The sequence below is a fragment of the Aotus nancymaae genome, unplaced genomic scaffold (assembly GCF_030222135.1).
Source record: "Aotus nancymaae isolate 86718 unplaced genomic scaffold, 86718_ANA_hifiasm-v0.15.2.pri h1tg000062l, whole genome shotgun sequence".
NCBI lineage: Eukaryota > Metazoa > Chordata > Mammalia > Primates > Aotidae > Aotus > Aotus nancymaae.
The window spans coordinates 20,747,123-20,770,844 of record NW_026988476.1 but is presented as its reverse complement, the minus strand read 5'-3'; the positions used below and the strand labels follow the sequence as shown (position 1 = coordinate 20,770,844).

The window sequence follows — 23,722 nt, the reverse complement described above, 5'->3', positions numbered from 1 at the left end:
CATATCAGAGTATAAAGTAATTGTGTGTTTCTACATGTGATCTTAAAGTCATTTGCTGTGTACGTGTGTTTCATACATTGGCTTCTTTTTGTTTAAATATTTTTAAGTACTGAAGTTGCTTAAGCCATACATATTAAATCTTCAATTAGAGTTTAATAGCAGCTTAGGTCAGTTTCACCAAAAGCCTTGTTTTGTTCTTCTGTTCTATTGTCACTATCTTTTTAAAAATTATATATTAGCTTTCTTTGTATTTTTTATATTTTTAGTAGAGATTGAGTTTAACCACGTTGCCCAGGCTGGTCAAACTCCGAAGCTCAAGCCATCTGCCCGCCTTGGCCTCCAGAAGAGCTGGGATTACAGGCATGTGCCACAGCACCCAGTCTGGATCATTGTCACCAAAAGCCTTGTTAGTTTTGTTCTGTTCTATTGTCACTATCTTTTTAAAAATTATATGTTAGCTTTCTTTTCAAAGGGTACTGAACAAGGGTGATCTTTAGTCTGTTTTTGTTGTTGCATCCTTTTTGCCAGAATACTTCATAGATAATGTGTACATTCTATTGCATAAGTTCCAGTGACATATAATGACTGATAATGTCTTTCTGTGATGTTAAGATGCAGTCATGGGTACAGATGTCAGCTTGATTCATCCATCATGAAGTTCTTCATAAGCCTTTCACCTATTACTGGTTTTTGGCAGCCATTAATGATCATTGGCTAGCACTATTACAGGAACACCTCATTTTATTTGCTTTGCTCTATTGTGTTTCCCAGATACTGTGTTTTTTACAAATTGAAGGTTTGTGGCAGTCCTGTGTTAAGCAAGTCTGTTGCTGTCATTTTTCAGACAGCACATGCTCATTTAATGTCTTTGTGTCATATCTTGGTAATTCTTGCAATATTTTAGACTTTTTTCATTTCTGCCTGTTATGGTGATCTGTGATCAGTGATTGCTGATGTTACTATTGTAATTGTTTTGGGGCACCACAAGGAATTGCACTCATATGTGAAATTAAACTAAAATAAGAAGTGGAGCCTGATGATGTGACTGAATTGCTGCTGTCTCATGATAAAACTTGAGCAGATGAGGAGTTGCTTCTTATGGATGAGCAAAGAAAGTGGCTTTTTGAAATAGAATATACTCATGGTGAAGAAGCTGTAAATATTGTTGAAATGACTAATTTAGGATATTAAATTTAGTTGATAAAAGTAACAGGAATTTGAAAGGATTGGCGCCAGTTTGAAAGAAAGTGGGTAAAATGCTATCAAATAGCATCACATGCTACAGAAAAATCTTTCATGAAAGCAAAAGTCCATTGATGGAGCAAACTTCATTGTTGTCTTACTTTAAGAAATTGCCACAGCTACCTCAGCCTTCAAACACCACCACCCTGCAGTCAGCAGCCATCAATATGGAGACAGCACCCTCCACCAGCAACAAGATGCTGTGAACTGACTAAAGGCTCAGATAATCATCAGCATTTTTTTTTAGCAGTGAATTATTTTTTTATTAAGATCTGTACTTTTTTTTAAAAGATATAATGCTATTGTGCACTTAATAAAGTACAGTATATTGTAAAGGTAACTTACATTCACTGGGAAACAACAAAATTCATATAACTCACTTTATTGCAATATTCACTTTATTGCAGTGATCTGGAACCAAACCTGAAATATCTCCAAAGTATGTTTGTATTCCATTAAGTGTTGCAAATTGTGATACTTGAATTCTGTCATTTCTTCTGTATTAAGTTGGAATATTATAATTAAGGGCTTTATCAGTAATTTGGTTGCTGTTCATATAGGAAAGACGAGTTAAATGCTAGATCTTTTCCTTTGTTTGATGTTTGAGAATAATGAATTGATACCCTAGCTGCCTACGAAAGTAGGATTTTTTTTTTTTTAACTCCAAGCTTTATTTGGATTTTTTTTTTTTAATTAATGTTCATTTTCTGTTCTAGGATTCATTCCAGAATGTACTGCATTGCACTTAATTATATGTTTTTAGTCTTCTTTAATCAATGCTAGTTTCTCAGTTTTTTGTTTTTTATGACCCTGACATTTTTGAGGAGTACAAAATGTTTTGTAGATTATACCTCAATTTTGTTTTCTTTCAATTTTTTTTTTTTTGAGACGGAGTCTTGCTCTGTCACCGAGACTGGAGTGCAGTCGCGCTGTCTTGGCTCACTGCAACCTCCGCCACCCAAGTTCAAGCAATTCTCCTGCCTCAGCCTCCTGAGTTGCTGGAATCACAGGTGCCTGCCACCACACCCGGCTAATTTTTGTATATTTTAGTAGAGACGAGGTTTCGCTATGTTGGCCAGGCTGGCCTCAAACTCCTGACCTCAGGTGATCCACTCACCTCGGCCTCCCAAAGTGCTGGGATTACAGGTGTGAGCCACCATGCCAGGCCTTTTTTTTTTCCATTTCAAAAAAAAGTCTTGATGTTTTTCTCATGTTCCATTTTATCATGTATTTTCCCTGACCCAGAAGCCATTTCTTCAAGATGAACTGGTAGATTTTAAGATTTTTGAGTCATGTTTTAATTATTCATGTGGTGATTGCTTTTGATGTTTAAATTATTCCTTCTTTGGTGGCAGGAGCCCCTTCAAGGTTGGTTTCTTTTTGTTTCTCTTTGCATTCTAATGTGACTAGATGTTTCAGGCTCATATTTTGCATTTTCTGCCTCAGTGCTGGACTCAACCATTTATCTAAGGATCCCTGGTTCCTTTCGATGGGGTAGTAGTATTCAGGGATAGCACACCTGTACTCATTGCTGTTTGGTGGGTTAATGCATGTAGACCTTTTTGATGGCTATGTCTAGGTAATATGTTTTGTTGCTTTCTGGAAATAGAAATTCATTATGAGTTCATATTGTTTGCAGTTTAAGATTTACAAGTTTTTACTTTTTTAAAAAATGTTTAATTATAAAATACACATAACAATTTACCATCTTAACAATTGTTAAGTGTACAGTTTGGTGGCAGTAACTACATTCACATTAAGCTACCTTCTTTTTGCCTTATATTTTTATTTTTTTCTCATGCTGAAAATCTTGGTTCCTGTTGACAATTACATAACTATTCATTTGCTTTATCTATAACATAACTATTACTGAATAAAACAAGATTTCTTTATAGTTTATTTTTTTTAAATTTGAGATGGAGTCTCACTCTGTTGCCCAGGCTGGAGTGCAGTGGCACAATCTCAGTTCACTGCAACCTCTGCCTCCCAGGTTCAAGCAGTTCTCCTGCCTCAGCCTCCCAAGTAGGTAGCACTGCAGACACGTGTTGCCATGCCCAGCTAATGTTTTGTATTTTTAGTAGAGACAGTGTTTCACCATGTTAGCTAGGATGGTCTAGATCTCCTGACCTTCATACCCAGCCCGTAGTTTATTTTTTAAATTTAGGATATTTCCTGATCAGGAAGTACAATTTATTGTGTTGAAAATTCTCTTTAGACTGGACACAGGGGTGCATTCCTGTAATCCCAGCACACTGGGAGGCCATAATGGGAGGAATGCTTGAGTGTAAGAGTTTTGAGACCAGCCTGAGCAACATAGTGAGACCCTGTCTTTACAAAAAAAATTTAAAAAAGGATTAGCCAGGCTTGGTGGTGTGTGCCTGTAGTCCCACCTACTGAGGAGGCTGAAGTGGGAGGATTGCTTGAGCCCATGAGGTTGAGGCTGCAGTGAGCCATGATTATGCCACTGCACTCCAGCCTGGGTGACAGAGTGAGACCCTGTCTCAAAAATAAATAAATAAATAATAAATAATAAAATTCACTTTGAACAGTTTTTTTGTAGTATGCTTTGGCTACTTGATGCACACTTAGATTCGTTTGCTTCATTTTGTTTTTACTTTTTAGGGATTGCTTTTTCTAAATTTTGATTTAATTTTGTTTGGAAGTTACACAGAATATTTAAAAGCTTGCAAAATCAAAACTATAAAACAGAGTACATTTAGAAAATTAGCTCTATCCCTGTCCTCTTCTACCCCATTTCCTTCTTCCCCCTGTAAATGCCAATTTCATTAATTTTTGTTATATACTTCATTGCAACATTTTATGAAAATAGACGCAAATACACATATGTAATATGTATTCATATTCTTTTCTTTCATTCATATATATATAGTATTAGGTTTCTCTACCTGTAAAACACATTACTCCCAAACTCACTGGCATAAAACAATAAACATTGGTTATTTCAGTTCCTGTGGGTCAGGAATTTGACAGTGGCTTAGCCATGTCATTCTGACTCAGGATCTCTCATAAGTTGCAGTCCACATATCAGCTGGGGCTGCAGTTATCTGAAGGTTTTGCCAGGGCTGAAATATCCATATTTCTTTTTTTTTTTGCGGGGAGGCAGGGTGAGACAGAGTCTCTGTCACCCAGGCAGGAGTGCAATGGCACAATCTTGGCTCAGTGCATCCTCCATCCTCCAGGTTCAAGTGTTCTCCTGCCTCAGCCTCCCAAGTAGCTGGGACTACAGGCATGTCCTGCCACGCCCAGCTAATATTTGTAATTTTAGTAGAGACAGGGTTTTGCCGTATTGGCCAGGCTGGTCGCAAACTCCTGACCTCAGGTGATCTACCCACCTTGGCCTCCCAAAGTGTTGGGATTACAGATGTGAGCCCCTGCACCCAGCCGAAAGATCCACTTCTAAGTACAGTCACAAGGCTGTTAGCAGGAGGCTTCAGTTCCTCACTACGTGGAGGCCACAATTCCTCACTACATGGGCTTCTCACAATATGGTATCTGGTTTCCCCCAGAGTGAGTGATGAGAGAGCAAGTACACTTGACCAGGACAGAAGCTGCACGGTCTTTTATATCCTAATCTCAGAAGTCACACCCCATCCTTTCTGCCATGAACTATTGGTCACACAGACAAGGGTGTGAATACCAGGAGGATGGGGATAATTGGGACCCAGGGCCACTTTATTGGCTGGCTGCTACATACATACATACATATATATATGGTTGTATACTATCCAGACCCTGTTGTTTTTTTTTCTGAGATGAAGTTTCATTCTTGTTGCCCAGGCTGGAGTGCAAGGGTGCAATCTCGGCTCACTGCAGCTTCCACCTCCCAGGTTCAAGTGATTCTCTTGCCTCAGCTTCCTGAGTAGCTGGGACTACAGGCATGCACCACCACACCTGGCTATTTTTTGTATTTTTAGTAGAGACGGGGTTTCTTCATGTTGGTCAGACTGGTCTTGAACTCCCGTCCTCAGGTTATGTGCCCTCTTGGCCTTCCGAAGTGCTGGAATTACAGGCGTGAGCCACCGCACCCTGTCCTCATCTTGCTTTTTTTTTTCACTTAATACGTCCCAAATCTTACTCCAGGGCAATAAATAGAAATCATCTTTATTCGTGTTTACAGCTATATAGTATAGTACTCTGTTCTGTGTGTGTAATAGTGTATCATCCAGTTTGCTATTAGTGGACATTTGGTTTGTTTCTAGCCTTTTGCTACTATAGATGTTGCTGCAGTGACTAGCCTTATGCATATGCATTATATTTTGTATTTAAATACAGTTTCTTAAACCACCTGCCAGTAACTTGTATTTATCCATAAACTTATATATCCTTCTTTAGAATCTAGGTTTGAATTGACGCATTTACCTTAATTTTAAAGTTTCTTCTAAATTACCTTTTGTCACTGGGGTCTTTTTAATTTGCCTTTCCTTAAAGGTAAACTTGATGTTTTCATTTTGCCTTAGTTTCCAGCCAACTGTAATTTTAAAAGCTCTTCAGAGTCGGCTGGGAACTTTTGACTAATAGATGTTTTGCTCTGGCATGGTACTCCTTCACACTTCAGTGGTCACCCAGTCTTATTTTGACCATTCTGAGATATTCTAAGTTTGGCAGTTAGGGCTTTGGGTTGACTGGCAGTCTTCTGCTAACACACTAACTTTCCATTTAAATGCTGTATCTTTGTACCATTAAGGGACAAGGATTCAAATTTATGTTAAAATTTTGTCTGGGGTGCAACCATTACAAATAATGAGGAGTACTAATAGTATGAACCAGGTACTGTCTTCCTAGGACTGTGTTTGAACATGTACCAGCAATGATAATACATCTGTATTTGCTGCCTAGTGTGGCTAACAAATTTATTCTCTTGATTGTAAAAAACATCATCATTTCAGAACTAGTAAAATGTGGGAGAGAAAGAGGCAAAATAAGTCCAAAAATCAAGGAAGGTACTTACACAGTTTCTGTATCATTGATGTATGTGTCTCCTCCACAAATGCCACACTGAATTTATTACTGCAGCTTATTTATTGAACACTCCCTATGTGCTTTACTCTGTAGACACTGTTCTAGAGTCTGGAGATAGATCTGTGAATAAAACAAAGATTCCTGTCCTAAGAATCTTCCTTGTGGGATTCTTGTAGGATAATAAACAAACTAAAATTATATAATAAGCTAAAAGGTTAAAGTGCTTTTTTAAAAAAAGTAAAACGGTAAGTAGAATCTCAGGAGATGTAGATTGCAATAGTAAGAATAAACTTCATTGAGACATTTGAGAAGAGGCTGAAAGAGGGTGAGAGTAAGCTAAGAGGATCTGAAGGAAGAATGTTCTAGGGAGAATAAACAGCCAGTGCCTGTCATGTTTAAGAACAGCATCCAGGAGGTAAGTGTAGCTGAAATAGAGCGAACTAGGGGTAAAAAAAATAGCAGCTTAAGGCTGGGTGTGGTGGCTCACGCCTGTAGCCCCAGTACTTTGGGAGGCCAAGGCGGGCGGATCACGAGGTCAAGAGATCAAGACCAGCCTGACCAATATGGTGAAAGCCCGTCTTTACTAAAAATACAAAAATTAGTTGGGCATGGCAGCGTGTGCTTGTAATCCCAGCTGCTCAGGAGGCTAAGACAGGAGAATTGCTTGAACCCGGGAGGCAGAGGTTGCAGGGAGCCGAGATCGCATCCCTGAACTCTGACCTGGGTGACAGAGTGAGACTCTGTCTCAAAAAAAAAAGCAGCTTAAGTCAGAGAAAAAATTGAGGTCTGATCATTATTAGGGCTTCATTTTGGAAGTTACACAAGAGATAACTTTTATCAAGTAATGAGACATTAAAGATAACTTGTACTAAATATCAAGGAGAACTTACTGAGCTCAGCCATATTGAACCAAATAAATACTTCTTGTTTTAAGCCACTGAGTTTCAGGGTGATTTGTTATACATATGCCATTGGTATTCTTGTGTGAGAATAAAATTATACAGTCAGATTATTCTTTTAAAAAATATAGTAAATTTAACTTTTTTTCAAGTTACACAGTTCTGTGTAATAACATGTATAAATTCATGCAATGACTGCGTAATGAGAATATAGAACATTTCTATCACCCTCCAAAATTCCCTTATGTTGTCCTCTTATAATCAACTCCTGTCTGTCACCCCCAGTTCCTAGCAATCACTGTTTTCTGTCCTAGTAGTTTTGCCTTTGCAAGAATCTCATAAAAATGGACTCGTACAATTTGTAGCCACTTGAGACTGACTGCTTTCCGTCAGCATGATACTTCTGAGATTCATCTTTAAGATTCTTGCATATATGGATAATTAGTTCCATTTTGTTCAGATTTCACTGTACAGTTGTACCACAGTTTATCCATTCTGTGAAAAGTCATGTGTGTCATTTCCACTTTGGGGCAAATATGAATACAGTCATTGTAAATATCCACGAGTAGGATTTTGTGTGAAGATGACTTCTCATTTCTCTAGGGTAAATATTTGGGAATGTGATTGCTGTAGCATATGAATAGCATATGCTTAACTTTATAAGAAATTGCTAAGCTGTTCTCCAGAGTGACTGTAGCATTTTACATTTGCACCAGCAGTGTATGGGCATTCCAGTTGTTCTGTATCCGCATAAGAACTTGTATTGACAGGTTTCGTTTGTTTTTTTGGCCATTTTCATAGATGTGTATTGTCATTTCATTATGGTTTTAATTTGCATTTCTCTCACGGCTAATTATGATCCTGAGCATTTTTTTCATGTGCTGTTTACCATCAATATGTTGTCTTTGGTGAAGTGCCTGTTAAAAATTCTTACCCATTTTTTTTTAACTGGGTTGTTTTCTTCTGTTATTTTTTTGTTTTGAGAGAAGGAGTTTCACTCTGTTGCACAGACGGGAGTATAGTAGCTTTTCCAGGCGTGAAGATAGTGCGCCACAGCCCTGAAGTCTTGGGCTCAAGTAACCTTCCTACCTCAGGTTCCTAAGTACGTTTAACTACAGGTTTGTGTCAGTGCGCCAGGCTCAGGGTTGTTGTCTTAATGCTGAGTTTTGAGAGTTCTTCATATATTCTAGGTCAAAGTTTTTTGGCTAATGATTTGCAAATATTTGTCTCCCAGTTTACAACTTGATTTTCTTTCTCTTAGTGTCTTTCACAAACGTTAATCTTGACAGAGTTCAATTTAATCAGTAGTTTTTCTTTATGAGTTGAACTATCAGTATCATGGTAAAAAAAAGAAAAAACTCTTTATTTATTCTACTTTTTTCTTATAAAAGCTTTATAGTTTTACATTTAGATATATGATCCACTTCGAGTTAATTTGTGTAAAAGGTGGAGGTATAGGTTGTGATTAGGTTTTTTGCATATGGATGTCCAGTTGTTGCCACGTCATTTGTTGGAAAAACTAACCTTTCCCCACTATTGCCCTTTCACCTTTATAAAAATCAATTGACCATGTCTGTGTGGGTGTGCTTCTGGATTCTGGTTCCATTTATCTATTTGTCTGTTCTTTTGACAATACCACAATGTCTTGATTACGGTAGCTTTATAGTAAGCCTTAAAAATCAGGTATTGTGAGTCCTTCAACTTTATCCTTTTTTTCAAAAAATTGTTTTGGCTACTGTAGTTCTTTTGCTTTTCAGTATACATTTTAAAGTCTAACAACTGTCTGTATCTACAGAAACTTGGAGTTATTATTATTATTTTTTTTTTGAGACAGAATTTTGCTCTGTCACTTAGGCTAGAGTGCAGTGGTCCAGTCTCAGCTCACTGTAACCTCTGCCTCCAGGTTCAAGCCGTTCTCCCACCTCAGGCTCCCGAGTAGCTGGGATAACAGGCGCCTGCCACTGTGCCCAGCTACTTTTTGTATTTTTAGTAGAGACAGGGTTTCACCATCTTGGCCATGCTGGTCTTGAACTCCTTACCTCGTGATCCATCTGCCTCTGCCTTCCAAAGTGCTGGGATTACAGATGTGAGCCACTGTGCCCAGCCAGTCCTTGGAATTTTTATTGGAATGACAGTAGCCTCCCTTTATCCGTGGTTTGGCTTTCCACAGTTTCAGTTACCTCTGCAAGTGCAGTCTGAAAATAGATGAATACAGTACAATAAGATCTTTTAAGATAGAGGGAGAGAGATCACATTCACCCAATTTTTATTATTTTATAATTGTTCAATTTTATTGCTGTTAATTTCTTACTGTGCCTAATTTATAAGTTAAACTTCATCATATATATGTATGTATAGGAAAAAAGATAGCATACACAGGGTTAGGTACTATCTGCAGTTTCAGGCATCTACTGGGGATCTTGGAATGGATCCCCCTATGGATAAAGAGGGACTACTATACTTTAAACATAACGATCATTTCAGGAGATTGACATCTTAACTTTATGTTGAATCTTCCAGTCCATTAACATGGTAGGTTTTATATTTCTTTCATCAGTGTTTTGTAGTTTTTAGCATATGGATCCTGCACGTTTGGTTAGATTTGTATGTAAATATCTGACTTTTTGGAGCTATTAAAAATGGTATTATCTCAATAACTTTTTCTTTCCAGTTGTTGCTAGTTAATATATAAATATTTCATTGATTTTTGTATGTTGACCTTACACCCTGCTATCTTAAACTTACTTAATAATTCTAGGGCACAGCCAGATTACTTTTAAGTATTTATAAACTGGGAATGGTTTTACAAGTTCATTTTTGCTTTTTTTTTAGAATGAAATTTCAAATCTTGAATTGGAAAATTTTCTTTTTCCCACTTTCTTTCAGCCTTACTTACTTAAGTAGCTTTACTACTACAAGTTGATTATCCCTTATCCCAAAATGCTTAGGACCAGCAGTGTTTCAGATTTTGGATTTTTTAATTTTTATTTTGGAATATTTGTATATACATAATGAGATGTCTTGGGGAAGAGATCTCAAATCTGAACATGAAATTCATTTATGTTTCATATATACCTTTTATGCATAGCCTGAAGGTAATTTTATATAATATTTTAAATAATTTTGTGCATAAAACAAAGTTTTGACTGAATTTTCACTGTGACTCATCACATAAGGTCAAGTGTGGAATTTTTCATTTGTGGCATCATGTCGGCTGTCGAAGTTTCGTATTGGAGCATTTCAAATTTCAGATTCTTGGATTAGCGATGCTCAACCTGTAGTTTAATGTTTGTATGGCCTGTTGATGGAAGCATCAGCCAAAAAACCCTCCACTAATTTCAAAGTCTAATTCCTCCCCCTTTGTATAATTAAATGATGGTAATACTGACTAGTTTTATGAAAACCATCATAATGAACATAATCATAAATTTAAACAGAGAGTACAATCAGGATAGTTAATGTTGTGACTTTTCTAGCTGGCACATTTTTTTGCATTGAATAATTGTTCTGTTTCTTCTCTATCATTTTCTTTTTCCCCATAGGTATTGGGAGAGTTGCTGCTACATCTTTAGGAAATTTGACTAACCATGGTTCTGAAGATTTACCCCTTCCTCCTGGCTGGTCTGTGGACTGGACAATGAGAGGGAGAAAATACTATATAGATCATAACACAAATACCACTCACTGGAGCCATCCTCTTGAGCGAGAAGGCCTTCCTCCAGGATGGGAGCGAGTTGAGTCATCAGAATTTGGAACCTATTATGTAGATCACACAAATAAGAAGGCTCAGTATAGGCATCCCTGTGCTCCTAGGTAGAGTATCAACTTTATTTTCAACTTTTTGTTTCAGGATTGTCTAATCTTAGATTTTGGACTCATATTTTCATCCAAGAGAAAAGCATTCTAAAGCTTGAGATTTGAAAGCCTTATATTTCAAAATTGACATTTTTCTTTGGACTGACATTTAGTAATAAATGACTTTAATAAGTTAAAAAATACTTTTCTCTTTATCCTCAAAAATAGGATCATTGTTCTTATGATCAGATGCTGCTATAATATGCTAGAATGTTTTATTATAGGTATCCAGAAATTGAAATAATTAAAGCATCTGTCTTCTACAAATGCTTTAATTAAATTTAATTAAATTTCTACAAATAATACAGACCTACCCCTTAAGTCAGAATATACTATTGAATTGCTATTTTTATTCAATTTTAGACATGATTGTATGTTCTGTTTCTTGCTATTACTAGGCAAGAAAGTGAAAATTGGGACTGGACAGAACATTCCAGATTTGTTTAATAAATGTAGCCAGTAATTCTTTGTGCTATTTTGATTGATATTGGGCCTGTAGTCCTGCTTTGTTGCCAGGCTTTCAGCTCCGTGCTGCCTAATACTGTAGCTAGTTGTCACATGTGGCTGTTGAGCACTTGAATGTGATTAATAAAAATTGAGATGTGCTGTAAGTGTAAATACACATTGGATTTCAAAGTACATAAAAGCTAGCATTAGTTTAGTAATAATGAAGTTGCAAATATTTCAAATTAACCACATTTGAGCTTCAAAAGCTGAGCCACAAGATTAAAAATGAGTAAAATATCTGCATTTTGATAAATGTTGCTTAGTGTCATCTGACATAATACAGTTTTTTGGTTATAGTGGACATTTGTATTTTCTTAGATAAACACTAAACTATTTCACGCTAAACTAGTTATGAAAATACATTTTCATATTATCACCTGGAAAACTAAGCTTTGATATTATTGTGTTGCTTTAATTATTTTACATATTTGGATTAATTCAACTCTGAAAATCTGGGTTTTTTTCCATGATTCCATGTAGTGGTGCCCAATCAATGTTTATTCAACTGCTGAGGTTGTTGTCTTTCAAAGAATCAAACTTGTGCTTATGGTTTGTGGTCATCAGGTGGCAGAGATCATTGCGGTCCAAATAACCAGATTTGAGAGCTTCCTTTTCTTTTCATCGTTGACATGGTTTGGCTCTGTGTCTCACCTAAATCTCATCTGAAATTGTAATCCCCATGTGTTGAGGGAGGGATGTGGTAGGAGGTGATTGAATCATGGGGATAGTTTCCCCTATGTTGTTCTCCTGGTAGTGAATGAGTTCTCATGAGATCTGATGGTTTACAAACGTGGCAGTTCCCCTCTCTCTCTCTCTCCTGCCACCATGTAAGATGTGTCTTGCTTCCCCTTCACATTCTGCCATGATTGTAAGTTTCCTGAGGCCTCCTAGCCATGTGGAACTGTGGGTCAATTAAACCTCTTTTCTTTATAAATTACCCAGTCTCAGGTATTTCTTTATAGTAGTGTGAAAATAGACTAATACAATCATCATTAACCTTATGTTATTATAGAATTTTAATAGTTCCTTTAAAGCAGTTTCATAATTAATTTACTTCTCTCAGCAACTTGGTAGAAGTTGAAAAAGGGAAAATAAACGCTGCCCTTAAGCTCACATATGTAGTATTAATAGCTGTCTCGTTGTCTATCTTAGGCTAATCCTTATACAGAATTCTTGATTTACATTAGGTTGTTTAATCCTGAGAACAGCCACCTGTGGTATGAATTTATTATTCCACTCTTACAAGTATGGAAGCTGAGGGTTAGAGAGTGGAGGAGTTTTGCCTACATTTACACAGGTTGTAAGTGTTAAAGCTGAGGTTCAAATCCAGGCATATCTGACTTCAAAGTCCCAATTCTTCCTCACCCCCAGTTGTACTGTCAAATAATATTTTCCTTTGAACTTATTTAAGAAAGAAGAGTTAAAGATATAATTCAGTGCCATTTGCACATTGATCTTTTTAAATCGTTAGCCACAGCATAATCTAACCTTATTTTAATCCCAGTTTAGTGAACAGTGACCTTTTTAATTACACATGCATTGTTTTCTCCCCATTGTGTGTATGTGTGTGTATATCACATTTATATAAATTTATATATATCACATTTTCTTTTATATATATATAAATATATATATCACATTTATATTATTTTATATATATATCACATTTATATATATATCTCACATTTTCTTTTTTTTCCTCCCTTTTATTTTCAGTTCAGGGGTACATGTGAAGGTTCATAATTGCATGGCTTGGGGATTTGGTACAGATTATTTTATCACCCAGGTAATAAGCATAGTACCTGATAAGTAGTTTTTCAGTTCTCAGCTTTCTCCCATCCTCCACACACAAGTAGGCCTCAATGTTTATTGCTCCCTTCTTTGTGTCCATGTGTACTCAATGTTTAGTTCCTACCTATTAGCATGTGGTATTTGGTTTTCTCTTCCTGCATTAATTCACTTAGGATAATGGCCTCCAGTTTCATCAATGTTGCTGCAAAGGACATGATGTTCTTTTTTATGGCTGGGTAGTATTCCATGGTGTGTATGTACCACATTTTCTTTATCCTCATTTATCCAGCCCATCAGTGATGGGCATTTAGGTTGATACCATGTCTTTGCTATTGTGAATAGTGCTGCATTTAACATATGCATGCATATGTCTTTATGATAGAATGATTTCTGTTCCTTTGGGTATATACCCAGTAATGGGACTGCTAGATTGAATGGTAGTTCTCAGTTCTTTGAGAAATCTCAAAATTGCTTTCCACTGTGACTAAACTAATTTATATTCCCACCAGCAGTGTAGGCATTCACTTTTCTTTGCAACCATACCAGCATCTGTTATTTTTTGACTTTCTAATAATAGCCATTCTGACTGATATGAAGTAGTGTTTATTTCATTGTGGTTTTGATTTGCATTTCTCTAATAATTAGTGATGTTGAACATTTTTTCATATGCTTGTTGGTCACATATACACATAAATCTTATGTTTGAAGGTGCAGGGCCCTTTCAGTCTGAAATAGACCCTTTTGGCCTCCTTGAGTTTATTTATTAACCTTCAGGTGGTTCAGTGCTTTCCTTAGCACTTTCCCATATAATATCTCTGTTCGCCACAGCATACACAGACTGTTAGAACTAACTAAAACATGGTCCTTGCTTTTTTAATCTCTATGACTTAAAATAGGTCCTAATCAACTCTAACTCCCATATGTTCTTTTAAGTTGGTAAAAGTTTAAAAGCTATCTACATTTGATAGAGATATTGCAAACGCAATACTCACTGCTGCCTTACTACATATCTCAAATTTTCAGCCTACAGGAGGAAGAAAACATTCTTTCTTGGAAACTGTCAACCTTTCTAATATGAATTTCCAGCTGATGACTATTTCTTGTGGGAATTTACTATTCTAGTTTTAAGTCTCTGTATAAAGGTTAAAACTTAGTTCCAGCTTTTTTATATCCTCCTTTGAACCTGTTTTTGAAAAGACTAAATACCAGCCAAAAGAAGTACCTTAAAAATACATTATCTTTTAGGTGGCGTAAATCAGTCTGGACAGAAGGCACATTGAAAAATGCTTAAGTATTATTTGTTCTTTTATAATTTCTTGTTTAGGTTTAGGACCTTTAGCCTAAAGAATGTCACTTCTTTCTTCTTAGTGTACCTCGGTATGATCAGCCACCTCCTGTCACTTACCAGCCACAGCAAACTGAAAGAAATCAGTCCCTTCTGGTACCTGCAAATCCATATCATACTGCAGAAATTCCTGACTGGCTTCAGGTTTATGCTCGAGCCCCTGTGAAGTAAGTACATTTACAGCACAAATTTGTTTGAGGAGTTAGTGAAGAGCTGAATGGAATCTCTGGGCTGCTTAAGCCAAGTAGTGTGCCATGGTTCACGCTTAGTAATATTGGGCTTCTAAGTAATACTTCACTCGAATAAAGGATATCATAGTTTATAATGTGTGAAAATCATTAATTAGAAATATTAGTTCTGCAAACATTTATAGAATCTTCATTTCTTTGTGTGCAGATCTCTGCTATTAGGGATACAAATAAAAAGCTTACATTCTCACAGGGAAGATTAATTGGTAAATAAGTGATACAGTACTTGTGATAAAAGTAAGAACCTGGGCACAGTGTCTCACACCTGTAATCCCAGCACTTTGGGAGACTGAGGCAGGAGGATCTTTTAAGTCCAGGAGTTTGAGACCAGCCTAAGCAACATAATGAGAGCCCCATTTCCACAAAAAAAAATTTAAAAATTAGCCAGTCTTAGTGGCATGCATCTGTAGTCCCAAGTACTTCAGAGGCTGAAGTGGGAGGATAGCTTGATCTCAGGTGTTCAAGATCAGCCTGAACAACATGGCAGGACTCTTGTCTCTACAAAAAACTTAAAAATTACCAGTGTGTGTGGCATATACCTGTGATCTCAGCTACTCAGGAGGCTAAGGTGGGAGGATCACTTGAGCCCAGGAGTTTTAGGCTGCAGTCAGCTATGCTTATGCCACTGCACTCCAGCCTGGATGACAGAGCGAGACTCTGTCTGCGCCCCCTACTACTGCCAAAAAAAGGAATGATAGCAGATGGCATTTTCTTTGCTATTTTCTTTCTTCTTTCTCCCTTGATACCACTTGACCTACTACTGTATACAGCCTATGTTTGTATGCTGATTCTAAATCATACGTAGTATCTGTATGCATTTTTATTTTCTTTAAATCTGGAAGAATATGTGCCCAACTGTTAACCTTGGTATTTCTTGGGGTGGATATGGTTGAGGAGAATTATTCTTCCTGTTGTATGTTATTTCTATTTGATAGTCATGTTTAATAAGAAATAGCATAATAAGCTTTCCTTTCGCGGGTAAGAGATAGTACTTAAATGGAACTCCTGGTTTCTTACGGAAAGAAACAGATTCCTGAAGATTATAGTCTTTTTCAATTCTGTGGTTCTGTGAGCTAACTATAAAACTTAAGGAAACTAACAAATAGGTTGGAACTCTTCCAAAACAGGCCAGACTGACAAAAAGAGAGCAAGTACTATACTACTTTACTGCTTAAAAACTTAAACAAGAGGTCTAGAAGCCTGTTGCTTTCTAGTTGATTCTAATTGATGTTTCTGAAGAGGATGGAAATGTTTAATATTCTATCAGCAAAGGGTGAGCGGTTATCTATGAATTAGATAATGAAGAATCAATTACTTATCACAACAAAAAGAGACATTTTTTGCCAAAAAAATTTTTGCCTGTTTCTTCCTTTTGTTTTTTTAGACAGTTGAGACTATGAAATTCTGTAATCCTGAAATTCTTTCTTCCTATCTCTCGCAGTAATTTACCAACATAATTTTTACATATACTTCTAAAACTTGATTTAGAAACAGATTAGGTTTTAAATTTTTATTTATTTAATTTTTGTCAAGTTATGTTCCTATGTCTGCTCACAAAAGTCTATAATGCTTGGTATAACTGTACTCAAGCTGAACTATAGGATAAAATTTTTAAATTTAATCTTTGACTGGAAAAAGACTGTCAGGAACATATTTACTTTCTGTTATTTCTCACACACACACCAAAACACTAGTACTTAACAGTGTGTGGCAGGGGTATTTTTTATTCCAATGGCTTGGCAATCCTGTAGTGTCACCATTGACCCTGCTCTAAATACAGGTGGAAAAGAGGGAAGACTGGACACAGTGTTATGGTGGGTAGGTGCAAGGGAATTAGGCTACATAGTGATACCTGGAGCTGAGGATAGCAGCACTTTTGGTCTCAAAGTCAGCATCCACTGGAGTATGGACAGGTTATTTTTGGTAGCATTATAGCAACTGGTGCTTGATATGAGTTATTTATAAGAAGTATTTGAATAGAATACTGCCCTGGGATAAACACAGCAAAAGAGATGGTAGAAGCATAGACTACTGGAATGGTTTACACCCAATTTTCTTTTTTTTTTTTTTTTTTTTTGAGACGGAGTTTCGCTCTTGTTACCCAGGCTGGAGTGCAATGGCGCGATCTCGGCTCACCGCAACCTCCGCCTCCTGGGTTCAGGCAATTCTCCTGCCTCAGCCTCCTGAGTAGCTGGGATTACAGGCACGCGCCACCGTGCCCAGCTAATTTTTGTATTTTTAGTAGAGACGGGGTTTCACCATGTTGACCAGGATGGTCTTGATCTCTTGACCTCGTGATCCACCCGCCTCGGCCTCCCAAAGTGCTGGGATTACAGGCTTGAGCCACCGCGCCCGGCCTACACCCAATTTTCTGAATGATTTACCTGTGTTTATAAATGACTAAATGTTAAACTTGGGGAGGCAGACTTCTTGGCTAGTTAAGAAGCAAAGAATGGGAGTTTATCCTTTTCAGAAAAAGCAGGCACACTTAGGTGATTATAGGCAGAAGCATAATAACTATATGGAAGCAACAGAGGGAAGAAGTTGAAATGGAAATAGGATTTCCATTCCATGTTTTGCAGTTTTTTCACATCTGTGCTCTTCTTAGAGGGTACTTTCTTCCCCCAGAAGGATTTTCTCTAATCTGAGTTTGTTGCTTCTACCCATAATGATACTCTTGATGCTGAATGCTGATTGGCAAGTCAGAAACTTGGCCAGGCTTGGTGGTGCACCTGTAATCCCAGCTACTTGAGAGGCCGAGTCAGGATTGCTTGAACCTAGGAGTTCTGGGCTGTGGTGTACTATGCCAGTCGGATGTCCGTACTGTTTGGCATCAATATGGTGATCTCCCAGGAGCAGGGATCACCAGGTTGCCTAAGGAGAGGCGAACTGGCCCAGGTTGGAAATGGAGCAGGTTAATACTACTGTGCTAATAAGTAGTGGTATTGTGCCTGTGATTAGCCACTGCACTTCTGCCTGGGAAACATAGGAGATCTCCATACCTACAAAGTAAAAAAAAGAAGACAGTTTTGTGTCTGAGTGTTTCTGACAGTATCATTATAATTTATGTTCACAAGTAGTTGGAGTTTCCCACTAAAAAGAAAAGAGCTTCCTACCAAAGAAATCTGTATCTATTAATAAATTTGCAGCTCTCAAGTAACTGAGTAAAATTGAGAGTCCAGTGAAATATATTTACCTTCCAGTTTTTGCATGTTGTTACTGACATTTCTGTTACATATGCTTAAGTAGGACAGAAACATGTCAAAATGCCAAGTATAGTGGCTCACACTAACTGCTCAGTATGTTTTGTCTCCTTTTTTTTGTTTTTTTTCCTTTTTTTAAAATCAGAACTCTTGAGCCAGTGTCTCCCTTTTTTAAAAATCTCATTTAAAAATATTAGATAGTCCTTTTGAAAGAAAATGGTATAATAAATGTCAAAGAACCACTGGGTAGGAAATATTATAAATGATCATTAAAAACAATACTAGAGTCGGCCGGGTGCGGTGGCTAAAGCCTGTAATCCCAGCACTTTGGGAGGCCAAGGCGGGCAGATCACAAGGTCAAGAGATTGAGACCATCCTGGCCAACATGGTAAAACCCCGTCTGTACTAAAAATACAAAAAAAATTAGCTGGGCATGGTGGCGTGCGCCTGTAGGCTGAGGCAGGAGAATTGCTTGAACCTGGGAGGCGGAGGGTGCAGTGAGCCAAGATCATGCCACTGCATTCCAGCCTGGTGCTGGTGACAGAGCGAGACTGTCTCAAATAATAATAATAATAATAATAATAATAATAATAATAATAGTAATAATACTAGAGTTTGCAATCAAAGCTTCCTATTATATCTGCTCTGCAATATGATTTGAGAGGTATAACTTCAGATACAACATGCCTTTCCCTAATTCAAGTTCTTTAGTCTTAGTAGATATTAACATTCAAAACCACTACTCTGAAGCATGTTGGTCCAAGTTCTCTGCCTTTCTGAACTTTTATTCACTAAACACTTTTGCAAGAGGTAAAGAGCCTCTTTAGGTTTTGGTGTTTTTCATCTTTAAAATGAGAATATGAATTAGCATGCTGTCTTCATCATATACTGAAATGGGACTGTGTAGGCAACTACTAAAGGTACCATTGCTAGCAGCGATCTACTTACCACTGAAAGACTTCTAATGGTCTTCCACGATACATTTGGGAATCCTGCATCACACTGTGAAGCCTTCTACAGTCTGCTTATTCTCTCATTTTAAAAACAGTTTATTCTTTCCTTCTTGAGTTTTCCTGTTGTACTCAGCCTCAGGAGTACTTAGAGGCCACAAATGATGCTTCCTCTTCATTTCTTCTTCTGTTTTGTTCCTTGTTTGCTGTTGTGAATAGCATTCTTCAGAAAGATTCATCAACATGAATGATGCAAATGACCACCCATTTTTGTGCATTATCATTTACAAGCACAGTGTGGTCTAAAGTATTCTTAAGTTCCTGACAAATAACTTTTGATGAACTTATAAATAGCACAAAATATGTTCTTCAGAAATTACAGAAACACTGTGGTGTGAAATCTGTGTTGATGGTTGTCTAGTGTTAATGTTAGAATAATTGGTAATTTAAAGAAATAGATATTCTTTTAAGTTAAATTGAAATGAAGTAATATTAGCAGTTTTCTCCTTTCCCTAAAAAAAATTATATGTAAATAGCAGTTAATAACTCAGTTTTTTAAAAAACTGATGTATTTATTTTTAGAAATGGGGTCTTGCTGTGTTGCCCAGGCTGGCCTCAAACTCTTAGGCATAGCAATCCTCCCACGTCATCCTCCCAAGTAGCTAGGACTATAGGTGCCGCCACTGTGCCTAGCTACTCAGTTATTTTTAATTAAAGCTTATGGTTTGTTTAGTTATAAATAAAGTTGACATTTTAAAAAACAGACTAGTTTCTTGCTAGAAATACATGTTTATATATGGTGTTGTAAACATATATATGCTTGTGTTTTAAAACAGATATGACCACATTCTGAAGTGGGAACTCTTCCAGCTGGCTGACCTGGATACATACCAGGGAATGCTAAAGTTGCTCTTCATGAAAGAATTGGAGCAGATTGTTAAGATGTATGAAGCATACAGACAAGCTCTTCTTACAGAGTTGGAAAACCGAAAGCAGAGACAGCAGTGGTATGCCCAACAACATGGAAAAAATTTTTGAGCTGATTTTTTAAAAATAAAATTAAAGTTTTATAAGAGCTTTAAAATATTTTCACAGATAGAAAATAGCAAACAAGTACTTTGGTTAATAAACACAGCTTCCTTTGTGGAAATTATAAAATTCTAACTTTACATGTATTTTGTTATTAGAAATTTTCTTTTATTGAACAAGAAAAATTAGTCTATCATTTTAAGAGCCAATATGGCAAACACTTTCAAGTGCTATATATTAGGAAACTGCTTTGGCATTCTTGATGGAAAAAATGCAGCAGGAAATGTCATTATGAACAGATGTTAAATAGGAAATTATCTCTTGTTAACTTCTTATAGCAGTAGTACCTTTCTTTAAAAAAAAAAAGAATCTGCAGTATTTAAAAAAAAAAAAATGTTTACCACTGTAGTGTGAAATATTTTCTGGAAAGGGATGGTTTAAATATTACCATGAGGTAGTTTAAATATAAAATAGGATTTGAAACCTTATTGTGATAAATATTTATATATGATGTATGTTTGTCTTCCCTCCTCCAAAGTAAGGGACCCAGCTGGGGGACGTGGTGGCTCATACCTGTAATCCCAGCACTTTGGAAAGCCGAGGTGGATGGATCTCTTGAGCTCACCAGTTTGAGACCAGCCTGGGCAACATGGTAAAACCCCATCTCTACAAAAAATACAAAAAAAAATTAGCTAGGTATGATGGTGTGTTCCTGTAGTCTCAGCTACTTGGGAGGCTGAGGTCAGAGGATGGTCGAGCCGAGAGGCAGAGGTTGCAGGGTCAAGATTGTACCACTTGCACTGCAGCCTGGGTGAGAGAGCCAGACCTTGTCTCAAAAAATAAGAAATAAAGGAATAAAAACAAAGTAAGGAACCCTTTTAAAGCATGTTGAGAAAATACTTTTTATTATGAATGGGTGATGGGCTTTTTAATCTTTCAGGAGTACATATAAGCATAAGTACTTAGCCTGTTTGAGGAAGGTGTGTGAAACTCACAGTTGCTAACATCAACTTCCGTATTTTCAGCCAGGGCTGTTACTGCATTTAGCATGACTCTGATGAGACAGTGGAGAGTTCCTGACAGCAGAGCGTACTGCCTTCTGACAGACTGGGTTGAGCTACCAAAAATGACAATCAGGGATTCAAAAAAAAATGTTGGTTGTTAAATCGATTTTATATTATTACTTTTTAATCTTCTAAGTATTTGTCACAGGACTTTAAAACCATATATTTCCTTAGTAATTTTTCCTCCCCTTTTGGATTAATAGTTGTTAAAACACTTTTCATAATTAGTGCTGTACATTTGATTGCATACAAATTGGTGATACTTCTAAACTATAACTATAAATCACTAGAATTCTGTGAATTTCAACATTATTTGAAGTAGTTCTTCAGTTACATATACATGTGTTGTAAATATGTAAATACACTTTTAGCTTAGGAAGTCTTCCAGAATACAAACTACTCCGGTTATCAGTGAGTTTGAATTGTTGATGAAATGTTAACAGTGTTAAGTGTTTGCTTTTATATAACAAGTTTATTAAATATATTTTTGTGGAAACTAAATGCGTGGTTTTTGAGTCCATGTTTTAGACATAGTGCTGTATTTCATTTTTCTGTTCAAAAGGCCACAGACAAAGGAATCAATATACTTGAAAGGGGTAATGAAAAGGGGTATTGTAAAACATAAGTATGGCTAGTGGAATTTTATCATTGGGAAAAGGTAATTTGCTGAACTTGTGATCAGACTTTTCTAAGATGTAAGTAAGTTTATATATCTTATGGACTCACATACTCCTCTATCTTAATTGTTCTTTCCTGTCACTTATTAAGGTGTAGCCATTTCTGTGACAGTCTTTAGAAGTTACTCTGTTTTGGACCTCCTAGATAAATATTACTTTTTTCATTAATACTTTTTTTCTTCCCTAAGAAGTCTGTTCAGTGACTCCACTAGAGATTTTAGTCATTAAGAACTAGAAGTTACCCATAAGAATTAGCATATGTTTTGTAAAATAGAAACTTAAGTTTGTAATGATGTCAACATTAAATAAAATGCATCTTCAGTCTAAAAAGATAAACCTCATCATTCTATATCAACACCTCTCATTTTCAAATTCAGTAAGCATTTGTTTTTAATCTTAGCAACCAGGGTAAATTTTAATAATAGTTCACATATTAAAAGAATAAACCTATGAAGAATACATTCTTTGTGTACCAAATGAAAAAATATATAATGCAGTGAAACTCACACATACAAAGTGATTTTTTTGTGCATTTTTTATCAAGAGGTTTTATATTCTATTAAATCATGTAAAAGCAATATATAGTTTTTGATAAAGCAACTGAAAAACTCTTAAATGTGCTTAAAAATAAGACTGTCGTATATATAAGATGATACAGATTAAATCAAGCCTGCTGAGTTCTGATGGTATGCTTTAACAAATGGCTATGTGAAATAATTTAAATTTTTTTCTGTAGAAATTAAATGAGCATATCCAAACATGGAATATCACATAATTTAATTATAACCCAGTGGTAGAATTTAGTAAATTCAAGCAGAACACATGTACTGTTATCATAAATAGACAAATACTTTATAACAGCATTTTTGAAGAAAAATCAGGAAATCATACGTTAACAAAATAGTATAACCATGCATACACAAATCTGCTTATTAAACACTGAAGTCAAAGAACTAATCCAGTTTGCAGTCTTCAAAGGTGTTTAGTATTTTACTCTGTTCTGATGGAAGCACTTTGAATGTTTGCATGGAGACATAAAACTGAATATTTAATTGACAATTGGTCATGCACCTGTACTTCTTAAAATTTGGATTACATTTTTTTCTTTTCTGATTGTTCAGTAGATTCCGACTTTGGCGTAGGAAAAGCTTGATGATACAGATGTCTGTGGGTTGCTGCTGCACTGTAAAGCTTGTACAAAGCCTAGAATAAAAGCATCAAGATTTTAAAACATTTTATCGAATGCACAGATGTAAATTTTTTTCCTTTTTAGTTTGTACTGTATAAAATTTAGCATGTTGAATTGAAATCTTTTTTTCATCAATATATAAACTAATATCTTAAAACTTAAAAGAATTTTCAACTCCTCAATGTGTGCAGTAACACTTTTGTGTGTTGACCTTTGTGGTAAATGTTTTATTCTCAGACTCTGCTTCCTTTTACCTTGCATACCTCTTGGAGCAGAGAGCTGCTACTGTGCCCCAGGGGTGTGTTGAGAATTCAAACTGTGAATATTAGCAGTTTTAAATGAATCATAAGACCTCATAACTTCTGATTGCCAGTTAACTATTACACATATGTAGTCCACTTGCTTTCTGGGCTTCCAATGTTTTCCTGAGTGGGACCAATTTTATTCTCCATCATTTACTGATACAGTCATACAGCTAAGCACATATGGCGACCTTCCCCCAGCACACTAGGATTCTTCACTTTATATGCTCTTGCCTTGTTTCCATGATTAGCTAGTATCTTACAAACCTTATTCAAAAGCATTACCTCAGCAAGCTTTCCTCATTTAAAACAACCTCTTATTCTCTGTGGCCTTTTAATGGCATTTGAATCATAGGAATGTCTGTGTATTATATATTGCTTTATATAAGTATTCATAAATAATCTTTGTTTCCTGCCCGCCTCAGCTAGTGTCTAAGATTT

The 23,722-nt window shown here is 36.4% G+C and overlaps 2 protein-coding genes across 7 annotated transcripts in view; one reads left to right on the top strand and one right to left on the bottom strand.

Annotated features, from left to right (window-relative positions):
- Window positions 1-23,722, top strand: part of SAV1 (salvador family WW domain containing protein 1) — a 47,076-nt gene that overhangs the window by 12,665 nt on the left and 10,689 nt on the right. For 2 of the 4 annotated variants that reach the window (XM_064365864.1, XM_064365863.1), the window contains exons 3-5: window positions 10,664-10,934; window positions 14,643-14,786; window positions 19,857-20,027. In XM_064365864.1, the coding sequence (XP_064221934.1) occupies window positions 10,664-10,934; window positions 14,643-14,786; window positions 19,857-20,027 (586 nt within the window). Of the gene's footprint in view, window positions 1-10,663; window positions 10,935-14,642; window positions 14,787-19,856; window positions 20,419-20,587; window positions 23,507-23,722 lie in introns of those variants that run through there. The other 2 variants (XM_064365862.1, XM_012456246.2) reach the window with 2 other exon arrangements.
- ATL1 (atlastin GTPase 1) overlaps window positions 22,551-23,722 on the bottom strand; it is a 104,253-nt gene continuing 103,081 nt past the window's right edge. For all 3 annotated transcript variants that reach the window (XM_064365860.1, XM_064365861.1, XM_064365859.1), the window contains one exon: window positions 22,551-22,993. In XM_064365860.1, the coding sequence (XP_064221930.1) occupies window positions 22,883-22,993 (111 nt within the window). In that variant the 3' untranslated portion in view covers window positions 22,551-22,882. The remainder of the gene's footprint in view (window positions 22,994-23,722) is intronic.